Below are 13,441 nucleotides of genomic sequence, written 5' to 3'. Positions count from 1 at the left end.
GGTGCTAACTTGAAATACTTATCTCCTTTTAAATAACCCTAAATCTGCCACCTGTCTTTTCTGTGCTTTGTGAAGTATTTACCTTGCAAGGAATAGATTGAATTCCTAGAAAGCAGCGAACCCAGACTGGATCTGCATGTCACCTGGTGGCCTGAAATTAGAGCTCCTGGAATGAAGCAGACAACATCTGCTTCATTCTGAGATATAAGCTTTTCTGAGATACACAGACCAGGCCTGTTCGAAGTTTATCACCAGGCCTTTGGCGGTGACATACTGCAGATTATGTCCACAAGGAATGAACGTTGTGATTAGAGGTTTGAAACCTTCAAGCCCATCACCAGGAAGGGGACAGCAGCTGGAGGTTGCGTTCAATCACCGACATCCAATGATTCAATCAACCATGCCTGTGTAATGAGGCTTCCATGACAATCCCTGTAGGACTGGAGTTTCCAGGTTGGTTAGCAAGAACTCATACACACGCCTGGAGGGTGGTGCTCCACAACTCCCTGGGACCAGAAGATCCTGCATGTGGGACCCAAGTACGTAGCTTGTATCTATTTATAGCCTTTAATTTTTTATAATTAAGCCAGAAACCTAGTAAGTAAAAAAATCAACGCTATTTCTCTCTCTCCCACCCAGGGGTGGACTTTGACTTTTAAGTGTTACTTTTGCTCTAGTTGATAGCTACATATAGGCTTCATCATTTCAACCATACACATCCCAAAAGTGTAGCCCAAACAAGTGTAGTAGGGAATGGATTTTATGCATTACCCCTTTATTGCAAAGGGGTTTGCATGACCAGCAAATCTAGCAGGCATTTAACCAACTTAATAAAGCCTCAGTGGAGAAATTTCGAAGCGTCACCAATGAACGAGAAAATTCTTTTCCCCCTAAAATCCATGCTCCCATCATCTCCACAGAGCTCCACTGCTGAAAGTATGGTTAACCACCGTTTCCTCAGCAAGTTCGCTCAATAGGCATGGAAAACTCTACCATGTGCTGCCAAGTTACCAGCTGTTCCTCACTCGTCTCCGACTCTTTGCAACCCCATGGTGTGCAGAACACCAGGCTTCCCTGTCCATCAACTCCCCGAGCTTGCTCAAACCCATATTCGTTGACTCCGTGACGCTATCCTACCATCTTATTCTCTGTTGTCCCCTCCTTCTGCCGTCAATCTTTCCGTTACCAAGGTCTTTGCTAAAGAGTCAGTTCTTTGCATCAGGTGGTCGAAGTATTGGCTAATTAACTTCCATAGCAAAGCTCTCTCCTTGAAAAGGTAACACTTGGTACTAAACCATGATTTCAAAGGCTTCCCTGATAGCTCATATGGTCAAGAGGCTGCCTGCACTGCAGGAGACCTGGGTTCAATCCCAGTGTCACTAAGATCCCCTGGAGAAGGAAATAGCAACCCACTCCGGTACCCTTAGCCTGGAGAATTCCATGGATAGAGGAGCCTGGCATCGCAGAGTAAGACACGACTGAGCGACTAACACACACACACACACACACACACACACCCCCCATAAGAAACCGTATGGATGCTTAACCAGTCAGGCCTCTGAGTAACTCAAAAGAAGCTAACTCGTCTGTGTGCAGCACTCTTTTTGAGCAGCTAGTGGCTCTGAAAAGAGCCTTTGGAGTCAAAGATTAGCAGTCACATACACCAAAGAATCTAGGCTCGTTCTCCACGAATTCGCCGTGCCAGCTGAATATCCTTAGGCATGATGGTGACACGCTGAGCATGGATGGCACACAGATTGGTGTCTTCAAAGAGACTGACTAGATACGCCTCGCATGCCTCCTGCAGTGCCATCACAGCGGAACTCTGAAAGCGCAGATCGGTTTTGAAATCCTGCGCAATTTCCCGCACCAGACGCTGAAACGGCAGCTTCCGAATCAGAAGTTCGGTCGACTTCTGGAAGCGGCGGATCTCGCGCAGTGCTACGGTTCCAGGCCGGTAGCGATGAGGCTTCTTCATGCCACCGGTGGCTGGAGCGCTCTTACAACCAACTTTGGTAGCTAGCTGCTTACGAGGCGCTTTGCCGCTGGTGGACTTGCGGGCAGTCTGCTTCGTTCGGGCCATGCCGCTACCGCTTCCGTGACCTAGATGACAGGAGCTGGAACTGTCTCCTCCGTCCCTCGCCAACGTGCGTAAGCGCGAAGCCTGCCCTCTTTTATAGAGGGTGTAACCTTCCCATTGGCCAATCGCTGGGTGGCGTGAGGGCAGGCTAAGCTCTGATTGGTCCATGGAGGCATACTGCATGGGCGCCTGCCCCTTATTTTCGCGATGCGAGGGCTTGGCCCCGCAGGCTGGCGTCTTGGAGCTCACAGGGCTGCTCGAAAACCGAGTGGGTCTGGGTTGGATGCGGGTGGGCATCAGGTTTGGGTTCAGGTGGGCGTCACTATGTGTGTCACATCTCCCTGTACAGCTCCCTTGTTTTTCCTCAGCATTCTCTTCCTCCCCTGTGGGCTGAGGGAAGAAAGTTCTAGAAGCTTACACTCTGTATTTCGCCTGTAGGTGGTGACAGTTGGAATTTTCTTGATGGTTAAAGGAATTCCCTCAATCGTTGTGCCCTGCAGTGAACCATCTTTGCCAAATGACTCTGATGACACTCAAGATGGGGGTGGGGAGGTGGGGGCGTGGGGGGTGGGGGTGGGGTGGGAAAAGCAAAAATAAAGATGAAGTAGAGGACCGAAGGGAGGACCTCTGGCAGGATCCTGCCCCCCCCCAGACATGCCCTCTTCCCTGATTGGCCTTCGGCACATGCTATTTGCATTCCTCTCCCTGATTGGTGGCAGGTAGAAGCCCTATTTTGCATAAAGCTGAACCAAAAGGAGGAGTCAGCACGTATATAAAGGAAAAATCGAGGAGGATGTAGTCTTTTTCAGGGTTGGTCCTGTCTCCTGTCGTGGCAGTGTATTATCTGTTAAATTTTTAATAGTTTTTCTTGCCTGAGCTCTGACTGGGTCATAATTAGTCTGCTGTTTCAAACTCTTGCTATACCAGAGATAATCCTGCATGCTTGAGCTGTAATTTGGTGTTTCAAATCTCTTATGTTGAGAACCTGCTGAGAGAAATAAACCAACCTGAGAGTTCTGAACAAGATGCTTATCTGCTCAGCTTTGGTTCAGTATTCTATCTTCGGGCTACTGGCTGGGCTCAGGGTGAAGCCTTCCCTGACCTACCGTCCCATCGACTGCCCTGGCATTCCACTTCCTCATACCCGATTCTTCCTAGCCTTGCTCATTTCTCAGTAAACCCGTGAGAGGCTTATAGACCTTAATGACATGGCTGAAGGGCATCAGAATGTGCCATCCCCAATACTATGCTGCTTGAGCGGAAGGACTGTTTTAAATTAGACACTTGTAAAACAGCTGATGCGAGAGCATTCTGAGGTCTCCTCTTTCTTACTGAAAACGGGAGTTAAAACTCCCTCGTGAAAGATGCCTGCCCTATGCAAAAAGAAACAGTCTTGTCATCAAGGGTGAAACATTAAGACCAAAGAGGATTCTGCACAAACTGACCTTATTAAGATAATTCCTGTCTTGTATTTTCCCAGGTATATTTTAGTCATTTTTCCATAATTGCCTTTCTTTGTTCCATCTAATGCAAAAGCATTTAGGTTTTGTCTGTGGGTATTCATTTCCTTATGAGGGCTCCTGAGTCATGGTGAAACTTTCATGCTTTGCTCTTACTAATTCATCTTCTGTTAACAGAGCCCCAGCTAAGAACTAAGATGGGTAGAAGAAAGAATTTTCCTTTCCTATTGCAATAGCCCTTTCCCCTCCCTTGCAATAATCTTTTCAAATGAAAATCTGTGCTTACTATATCTGGATTTGTTTTTCATTTGACAGTGATTGTTGCACAAAGTCCTGCCACCCTCTTCAAGTCAGGTGTGGTTGGCTAGGAAAGGGCAGGAGGACCAGAGGGACCATCCTAACCAAGCCCTGGTGTGTATGATGTGGGTCTGACTAGGGACAGACTCTTCATCTGACTGTGACACATTGGTTAATCTCCAAGCCATCACTCATTCAGAATAGGCAGTGTGAGAATCTCTGCATGTTCCCAGGGTTAAAGAGTATGATGACGGATGGATAGATGATGGTAGTTTGATAAAGCTCAAGACTATTTAAAAATATTTTTAATGCATAAAGTGGAATGCCTCAGAATTTTTAAATGTTAAAAAAGTTTAAATACAAAGAATCAATTATATTGAAGTTACCAAAATATATACAAACTATCAAAATATAAATTTGTCACATCATTATAAATGATTAAACAGCTTCTAATTGGAGACTTACAACTACTGTCATTTCAAAGTAGTTATGAACATTAAAGATATTTAGACATCTCTGTCATGGCCTTACTGTGACATGATTCCATACCCTTGCCTCTATTTAGCATACCAAGTTCAAAGTGATTTTCCTAGAGTTTGAAATATAGGTTTATAGCCAATCTCAGTCCACTTTCAAATGACACTATTTCAATTTCATGGGTTAGCGCAGGTAACTTATAAATAGTAATAACAATATTACCATTTCCTCCCTTCCATCCCTAACATTGCTGTCATTATCATCCAATCTATTGTTGCCGTTACTATTTGAAGTTATCAGTTATTAAGAATAAATTTTTTGAGCTGGATCAAAGATAATCTTGCTGTGATATATGTCAGTGTATACTGTCAATGTTTTCCTGAGAGCTTTATAGTTTCTTGCCTTGCATTTTAATCTTTAATCCATTTTGAATTTATTTTTGTGTATGGTGTTAGAAAGTATTCTATTTTCATTGTTTTACATGTAGCTGTCCAGCTTTCCCAGCACCACTTCTTGAAGAGGCTGTCTGTTCTCCATTATATATTCTTGCCTCCTTTGTCAAAGATAAGATGCCCATAGGTGCTTGGGTTTATCTCTGGGCTTTCTATCTTGTTCAACTGCTCTACATTTTTAGTTTTGCGGCAATACCATACTGTCTTAATGACTGTAGCTTTAAGCTGAAGTCAGGAAGGTTGATTCCTCCAGCTCCATTCTCTTTTTTTCCTCAAGATTGCTTTGTCTGTTTGGGGTATTTTATCTTCTCCTTCACTTTTGATGAATAATTTTGTTGGATACAAAATTCTAGGTTAGTGATTTTTTAAAATACAATAATTTGTATATATGTCATGCCACACTTTCACGATTTCTGATGAGAAGTCTTAACTTAGTGTTGCCCCACCCCCAACCCTGGTTCTTTCAAGGTATTTTCATCTTCAGTTTTCTGTAACAGAATGTAATATGCCTCAGCATAGATTTCTTTTTTACTGGTGGTCTCTGAACCTCCTGGATCTGTGGTTTAGTCTCCATCCTTTTGGAAAATTCTCAACCATTATTCAAATATTTCTTCTACTCTCTCCTCTCTTCTCTTCTAATTACACATATGCTACAGCTTTTGCAATTATCCCAGTCCTAGGATATTCTATTTTCTATTTATTGTTATTATTCCTTTTTCATTTTGGATTTCAGTTTGGGAGATTTCTATTGACATTTCTTCAAGCTTATGGATTCTTTTCTAGACTGTAGAAAGTTGGCTAAGGAGCCCATCAAAGACAGTCTTCATTTGTTACAGTGTTTTCAATTTCTCACATTCCCTTTTGATACTTTCTTAGCATTTGCCCTCTACTTTATCCATTAGAGCCCTTAACATCTTCGTCACAGTTTTAAGATTCTGGTCTGAAAGATAATTCCAACACTTGTGTCATATCTGAGTCTGGTTCTATGCTTATTTAAATCAATTTGGACTGGGTTTTTTGTTTTGTTTTGTTTTTGATGGGAAAGACTAACAAATCTCTTCAAGAAAATGAGAGATACCAAGGGAACATTTCATGCAAAGATGGGTACAATAAAGGAGAGAAATGGTATGCACCTAACAGAAGCAGAAGATACTAAGAAGAGGTGGCAAGAATACACAAAAAGTGAAAGTGAAGTCATTCAGTCGTGTCCGACTCTGCACCCCATGGACTGTAGTGTATCAGGCTCCTCCATCCATGGAATTTTCCAGGCAAGAGTACTTGAGTGGGTTGCCATTTCCTTCTCCAGGAGATCTTCCCAACCCAGGGATCGAACCTGGGTCTCCTGCAATGCAAGTAGACGCTTTGCCATGTGAGCCACCAGGGAAGCCCAGAATACAAAGAACTATACAAAAAAGATCTTCATGGCCCAGATAACCACGATGGTGTGATCCCTTACCTTTAGCCAGACATCGTGGAGTGCAAAGTCAAGTGGGCCTTGGGAAGCATCACTGACGAAGCTAGTAGAGGTGATGGAATTCGGTTCAAACTGCTGACCCACATGCTCTCTAGGACATTTGGGGGGCAGATCTGATATCCTGCAGGAGTGACCTGGAAGGATGTGACCCAGAGGGCTGCATGTGCCTGGGAGTGAGCTGAGGACAGGGCAGCAGGAGGGAGAGGGGTTCTGGAGGTCCATGGGCAGCACCGACAGGAGGAGCTGTTGGGTCCAAAGTTGAGAGAGGAGAGAAGCACCAAGACCTGGTGTCCCTGGAGACCTCTGCAGGAGGCAGCAGAACCCAGCTGACCAGGAACTGGGAGGGAGGGAAGCAGGCAGAGAAAGGGATGCAGTTTTAAGCTTCTGCTGGGCATGCACTGGAGAAAATCAAAGCTTCATGAGGCTTTGTGAGCAATGCATAGAAATGACTCTGGCTGGAGGTAGGGAAGTTGTGGCGGGGGGGGGGGGGGCATTACGCAGATTCTGATGACCAGGGCTGGGGCAGCCATGCAACAGAATGATGTAGAACAGCTCAGCTCAGCCCAGATCTGATGGCACTAGGAACTGGGTGACCTAGGACTTCAAGTGCTAATCCCAAGTTCCTCTGCCCTCCCTAGTCAAAGGAGCACAGAAACTTTGGGGGAGGAATCCATTTGCTGTTTCATTTGGAAGATTCTTGAATTTGTTGGTGAATATATGGAAAGTGCTACTGTAGGGAGGAAAGACTAGATGTGCAGCAGAGGCTGGGTACAGGCCACACCTAGAGAGAGGTGAGATTGCCTATTAGACTGGAGCCAGGCTAAACTGAGAATTCCAAAAACTAGGAACACTTTATCCGCAGTGAGCATGGATGCTTCTGAGGCTGCCCAGACTGCATTCTTCTTCTGGGATCTCCCTCCCTTTTCATCTTTCTTAATATTAAGTGCCCTCCCATAGGAATATGGGGAGAATGACCAAAATAATTCCATTTAAGGGAATGATATGTGTCAGTTGGCTGGGAAGAGGGCTTGAAACTCCACCGAGGCAGGCAGAAGGAAAGGCTATGGCTACCCAAAAGACTCCATGCCCCTCTCCCAACATGGTCTCTGAGGGATGCTACTGTGCAGGCAGGCCAGCCCACACTCCACCTACTGGATAAAAGTGATGGAGACACAAACTCCTCTTCTTTTTAGTGCATATCCTTGTATTAGGTTCATGTATCTTTTTAAATCAAGGTGAAATTCATATAAACCATTCTAAAGTGAGCAATTCAGTGACATATAGGCATTCACAATCACCTCTTTCCATCTCTGAAATATTTTCATTACCCCAAAAGTGAACAATACTCCATATTTTCCTCTAATACCCAACAAACTTGCAACAACTTATCTACTGTCCCTATGAATTTGTTCTGTATGTGATCATGTAAACAGGATCATACGATATGTGACTTTTAGTGTCCAGCTTCTTTAACTTAGCACAACCTTTTTGAAGTTCATCCATGAACATGTCATTCCTTTTTATGACTGACTACTATTCCACTATGGCTAGACCACATTTTGTTTATCCATTCAGCTGTTATAGACATTTGGGCTGTTTCTATCTTTGGGATGCTGCTGTGAATGTGAGATGGGTGTCTGGGTAGCTGAGTCTGTGTATGTATCTGGGGGATAGAATGGCTGGGCCATACACTGTTTTCTTCTTTAAGCATGAGTCTGACGAGCTTTCTCTATGCAAGGCAGGCAGCTCTGCATATCGCATGATGTTTCTAAAACTGTAACCCTGATAGATGATCAGACCAGACCTGCCCAACAGAACTTTCTGTCATGATGGAGACCTTCTGTATCTGTTCTGTCCAGGGTGGTAGCCATTAGCCATGTGGGGCTTAGGATGACTGAGAAACTGCACCTTTGTATTTAATTTTAATTAACTGAAAATTAATCAGGGCTTGCGGCTATATAAACTCAGCCTTAGAAGTGACAAAAGAAGGGCTTCCTCTTGGAGCACCTCCCCCCTCGTGCTTCCCAGTTAACACTCCACTAGAGGCACTGAAAATCTGGAGCTCAGTGATGACGCTTGGAAGACCCAAGCTCTCTGTTCCTGAGAAACCTTTCTTTCTTAAATAACACTGAAGGGGGTGAAGACATACAATGACCTACACAAATATCAATACAAAAATAGAAGTTTACAGTAGAATTGAAGGCTGTCACCGGAAACCCAATGTACAGATCTCCAGAAGACTCTATAATCTCTTGCATAATCCTTGCAGTTTGTTTCATTGAAATGGGTCCCATTAGGCAATGTGAATGCTACTATCTACCTACACTGCAGAGGAGTTGGGTGTTGTTTCCACCCACACTGATGGTTCTTATCAATTTTTGGTGCAAAGTTTTATATTGCTAGGATATTTTCTAAAGACTAGCAAATATGTGGTTAGCTCTAGATAGTGTCTAGGGAGCCCTGGTTTGAGTACATCTAATTAAAAGTGAAGTCGCTCAGTCATGTCTGACCCTTTGCGACCCCATACTGTAGCCTACCAGGCTCCTCTGTCCATGGTATTTTCCAGGCAATAGTACTGGAGTCGGAGAAGGCAATGGCACCCCACTCCAGCACTCTTGCCTGGGAAATCCCATGGATGGAGGAGCCTCGTAGGCTACAGTCCATGGGGTCGCTAAAAGTCAAGACACAACTGAGCGACTTCACTTTCACTTTTCACTTTCATGCATTGGAGAAGGAAATGGCAACCCACTCCAGTGTTCTTGCCTAGAGAATCCCAGGGACAGAGGAGCCTGGTGGGCTTCTGTCTATGGAGTCTGGCAGAGTCGGGCAGGACTGACGTGACTTAGCAGCAGCGGCAGTACTGGAGTGGATTGCCATTTCCTTCTCCAGGGAATCTTCCCAACCCAGGGCTCGAACCCTGGTCTCCCGCATTGTAGACAGACGCTTTACCGTCTGAGCCACCAGGGAATCCCAATTTTGTAAGATAAATACTTATTATGTAACATTCCTAATGTTTTAGTGGCCTATGTTATAATAAAAAAATTAATGGAATCAGTAAGGATGACAGCAAGAATAACATTTACTAAACTCATAGTGTGCTGGAGATTTTTAAACATGGGGATTACTATGGAATTACTCATTTAATCCCTTAACCCCATGAAGTAAGTGCTATTAACGTCTTCACTTCTCAGTAGACTTTGCAGAAGTGTATCTGGTACACTCCACCCCTTATTTGTAACATCATGTGGAATTCATGAACAATCATCTTTTGAAATATCCACATATATATTACTTAATCTGGTCCTAACACTGTTCATTTTAAATTTACTGAATTCACGAAAGTAATTTTATCAAGTTCAATGTACTAATAATTTTGACTTTAGCTATCAGTTTAAGGGGATCTCTTATTAACGTTTAACCAACCCAAATATAGTAATTTAAACTCCTTTAAATAATTATTCTATACAAAATAAAATTTCCTTTAAAAATGTGCACCTATTTTCAAAATGTAAACTGATACATTTCAAATGCTGAAAATGCATCTAGCAAGACATATCCTTCCCAAGACCTTAGAATTCGCAATACAATAAATTCTGATCTCATGTTCTCTAAAAACCTAACTCGTGCATTCATACCCTTTAAGATGTAAATCACGTTTATCTATCAGAACCTCAAATGGCCGATTTTCTTCTAAGCTTACTTTCAATACCAATTCAATGTATGGATTTCTCCTGCAATAAGAAAACAGTCCGTACTCGGTGTCTGAATGTCACAGTAATGACTTCTCGGAGTCAAAAGTAGCTTGTCACCGATAATAACAAAGTCTTAAGGATGAGTGGGATTAAAACTCCATGACCTTGGGGGTGAGATTGAAAAGAAAATGTCATTCCCTGCTGCAAACGAACACACAGCCCACTGAGCCCCTATGAGCACCCAAATCATGTCTCTGGTTCGATTTCCCGAAAGCCCAGCCTTGCTCAGATTCGCACAGAAACGCGCTGCGAAATGCGCCCTTGGCCAGTACGGCTCTTTTCCAGACACTGTGGGTGGCTCTGAAAAGAGCCTTTGGTGTCAGGGAGCCCCTGGGGAGCACGACCGTTTCCGGCCCGCCTCCGCCGCCTCACTTGCCCTTGGCCTTGTGGTGGCTCTCCGTTTTCTTGGGCAGCAGCACGGCCTGGATGTTGGGCAGGACACCGCCCTGCGCGATGGTCACGCGACCCAGCAGCTTGTTGAGCTCTTCATCGTTACGGATGGCTAACTGCAGATGGCGTGGGATAATACGCGTCTTCTTGTTGTCGCGCGCCGCGTTGCCCGCCAGCTCTAGGATCTCAGCCGTCAGGTACTCCAACACGGCTGCCAAATAGACAGGCGCGCCAGCACCCACACGCTCAGAATAGTTACCTTTGCGGAGCAGCCGATGCACTCGGCCCACAGGAAACTGCAAGCCCGCGCGCGAAGAGCGCGACTTCGCTTTCGCGCGCGCCTTACCGCCCTGTTTGCCTCGGCCGGACATCTCCCAGTCACGCACAACGACTAAACAGGGCCCCAAAACAGAACACCAACCAACAAATTCACCGTAAGCAGAGAGTCCTTATATATAGTCTTGAGGTAGTGCAGCCGGCGCCGCCCGATTGGGTAGTGATGGTGACCAACCAGAAAAGAAAGTCACCATTTCCCCCTAATTTGCATCTGCCTTTCCAGTGATGACGTTGCGCGTTTCTTGACCCTATCAGAAATTAGAAACTCTGGATCCCTCATTTGAATACAGGACGTATAAGTTGAGTTGCTCTGCAAAGAGGCTTCTTTTTCTATCTGAAGGATCCGCCGTCATGCCTGATCCGTCCAAATCAGCTCCTGCACCCAAGAAGGGCTCCAAAAAAGCTGTTACTAAAGCTCAAAAGAAGGATGGCAAAAAGCGTAAGCGCAGCCGCAAAGAGAGTTATTCCATCTACGTGTATAAGGTGTTGAAGCAAGTGCACCCGGACACCGGTATCTCTTCCAAGGCCATGGGCATCATGAATTCGTTCGTGAACGACATCTTCGAGCGTATCGCTAGCGAGGCCTCCCGTTTGGCGCACTACAACAAGCGTTCTACCATCACGTCCCGGGAGGTGCAGACGGCTGTGCGCCTGCTGTTGCCCGGCGAGTTGGCCAAACACGCTGTGTCGGAAGGTACCAAAGCTGTCACCAAATATACCAGCTCTAAATGAGGTGCACCTCGGTGCCCGGAAACCCAAAGGCTCTTTTCAGAGCCACTCACAAGATCGAGAAAGGGTGTCGAACACGTGAAGGGTTTGTTATGTAAAAGCATCTCGTCTACTTCGTAGCGGCTCATAGGTTACTAGGAGGGCACCCGGATTCTTCTCACTACCCCCACCCCAACCCCTGTCCCATAGACGTGTGCGCGCGTGTGTACGTGAACAGAATGCGAAAGCGTACCTGTGTTTTATCCGGTCGGGGATGGGCTGGCTTGAAAAGATAGCAGTGCGGGAAACAACGAAAAGGTTGCGTGTCCACCCTTGCTTCCGCTCAAAGCTATCGACGCTTCACTAAGCAAAATAAGAACCTTGAGTTAAGTGTTTTTAGGGTCTGGAGAGTGCCATTTACGAGGCTTGCGGGCCTGGTACAGTTTTGTGTGCGCATGATGTTCGCCTGTGGGTGGGTGGCGCGGGTCATATCACCCCCACCCCCCATCCCCCGCTTCCCCAGAGGGACTGTATGCCATTCGAATACCTCCGTGTTCATTAATGAGTGAGCCCGAAGATGCACTGAAAGACGCTCTGGGTGAGCCTCCCGGGGGCGTTGTACAGCTTTGGCGCTAGCGCCTGGCGATGCATGTCCGCCCAGACCAGATATCTTTATCCTAAGGCAATGAACATTTACGGGAGGATGTTTGCATGTCTGGATTCTTCAAAGGCGGGATGTTTGAAACCGAAAGGAAAATGGAAGCGTGATGGAACACAGCGCTCTGTGCTCGAGAACTGGATGTAATAAGCCCACCCAGGCTGCAGGTAGTTAGGGGCGGGGGTGGGGAGAGGAGGGCAATTTAAGAGAAAAATAACCTTTTTCTCAGCAAATGTAAACTTCCATTTCAGCCCCATTATTCTCAGTGACGCACTAGTGACGCAGAATTTTCCCTTTGAGTTTATGGCATTCATTTGGAAAGTGTCATCTTAGTTCAGATAAAGTGCTTTAGCGTGAAGAGTTCACTGAGGAAGACATCGCCCACCTTTTTTGCCTGTTTTTTTTTTTTTTTAATGTAAGAAGGGGATTTCAAATAATCACTTTCTTGAGCTGTTCTGAGAATTAGATGTGTTGAAAGGTCGTGTCATCATCTCGGGCAAGGAGCTGACGTTCAATTAAAGGCTGACGACCGGGCTTTTGCAAATCATGTCCAAAGGAAGAAGGTTGCATGCTTGATTCGGTGGGAAGGACTGGGGAGAAAACGTGCCCACCGCCACCGTGTCCTCAACCACAGCGGCTGGAAAACGCCCACCTCATTCCTTTATCTACATGGGTCAACTGTAAAAGAATTTCAAAACCCCAAACATTTTAAAGTTGGCGTTCAAAATACTTTATGGTTAGTTAATAGTTAGTTGCAAGAATGCAAATCCCAAGATAGGACGTTTTACAAAACAAAATGGTCTCATATCGGTTATTTATTTTTTTAATATAAATTTATTTTAATTGGAAGCTAATTACTTTACAATATAGTATTGGTTTTACCATACGTCAACATGAATCTGCCACGGGTGTACACGTGTTCCCCATCCTGAATCCCCCTCCTACCTCCCTCCGCATACCATCCCTCTGGGTCATCCCAGTGCACCAGCCCCGAGCATCCTGTATCGAACCTGGACTGGTGATTCCTTTCACATATGATATTATACATGTTTCAATGCCATTCTCCTAAATCATCCCACCCTCGCCCTCTCCCACAGAATCCAAAAGACTTCTATAGATCTGTGTCTCTCGCTGTCTCGCATACAGGGTTATCGTTACCATCTTTCTAAATTCCATATATATGCGTTAGTGTACTGTATTGGTGTTTTTTTTTTTTTCTGGCTTACTTCACTCTGTATAATAGTTTCACCCACCTCATTAGAACTGATTCAAATGTATTCTTTCTTAAGGCTGAGTAACCAGTCCATTCTAAAGATTAGTCCTGGGTGTTCTTTGGAAGGACTGATGCTAAAGCTGA

The 13,441-nt window shown here is 45.1% G+C and overlaps 3 protein-coding genes across 3 annotated transcripts; 1 reads left to right on the top strand and 2 right to left on the bottom strand.

The window, feature by feature from the left end:
- Positions 1-1,672: 1,672 nt before the first annotated feature.
- On the bottom strand, positions 1,673-2,083 carry H3-4 (H3.4 histone, cluster member). Its single transcript, XM_068980533.1, has one exon. It carries the CDS (start codon positions 2,081-2,083, stop codon positions 1,673-1,675), a length of 411 nt encoding a protein of 136 aa, XP_068836634.1.
- An 8,277-nt stretch (positions 2,084-10,360) lies between these two features.
- On the bottom strand, positions 10,361-10,753 carry H2AC25 (H2A clustered histone 25). The gene has a single exon (XM_068980312.1). It carries the CDS (start codon positions 10,751-10,753, stop codon positions 10,361-10,363), a length of 393 nt encoding a protein of 130 aa, XP_068836413.1.
- Positions 10,754-11,069: 316 nt separating this feature from the next.
- H2BC26 (H2B clustered histone 26) lies at positions 11,070-11,450 on the top strand. The gene has a single exon (XM_068980344.1). It carries the CDS (start codon positions 11,070-11,072, stop codon positions 11,448-11,450), a length of 381 nt encoding a protein of 126 aa, XP_068836445.1.
- Positions 11,451-13,441: the final 1,991 nt, after the last annotated feature.

This window comes from Capricornis sumatraensis, chromosome 9 (genome assembly GCF_032405125.1).
Source record: "Capricornis sumatraensis isolate serow.1 chromosome 9, serow.2, whole genome shotgun sequence".
In the NCBI taxonomy this organism is placed as follows: Eukaryota; Metazoa; Chordata; class Mammalia; order Artiodactyla; family Bovidae; genus Capricornis; species Capricornis sumatraensis.
Note: the sequence above shows the minus strand (reverse complement) of the source record. Positions and strands in the feature narration are given on the sequence as shown.

What these genes read in the sequence shown, in the direction of transcription:
- H3-4 (XM_068980533.1), bottom strand. Translation starts at nt 2,083, where the DNA reads ATGGCCCGAACGAAGCAGACTGCCCGCAAGTCCACCAGCGGCAAAGCG.
- H2AC25 (XM_068980312.1), bottom strand. Translation starts at nt 10,753, where the DNA reads ATGTCCGGCCGAGGCAAACAGGGCGGTAAGGCGCGCGCGAAAGCGAAG.
- H2BC26 (XM_068980344.1), top strand. Translation starts at nt 11,070, where the DNA reads ATGCCTGATCCGTCCAAATCAGCTCCTGCACCCAAGAAGGGCTCCAAA.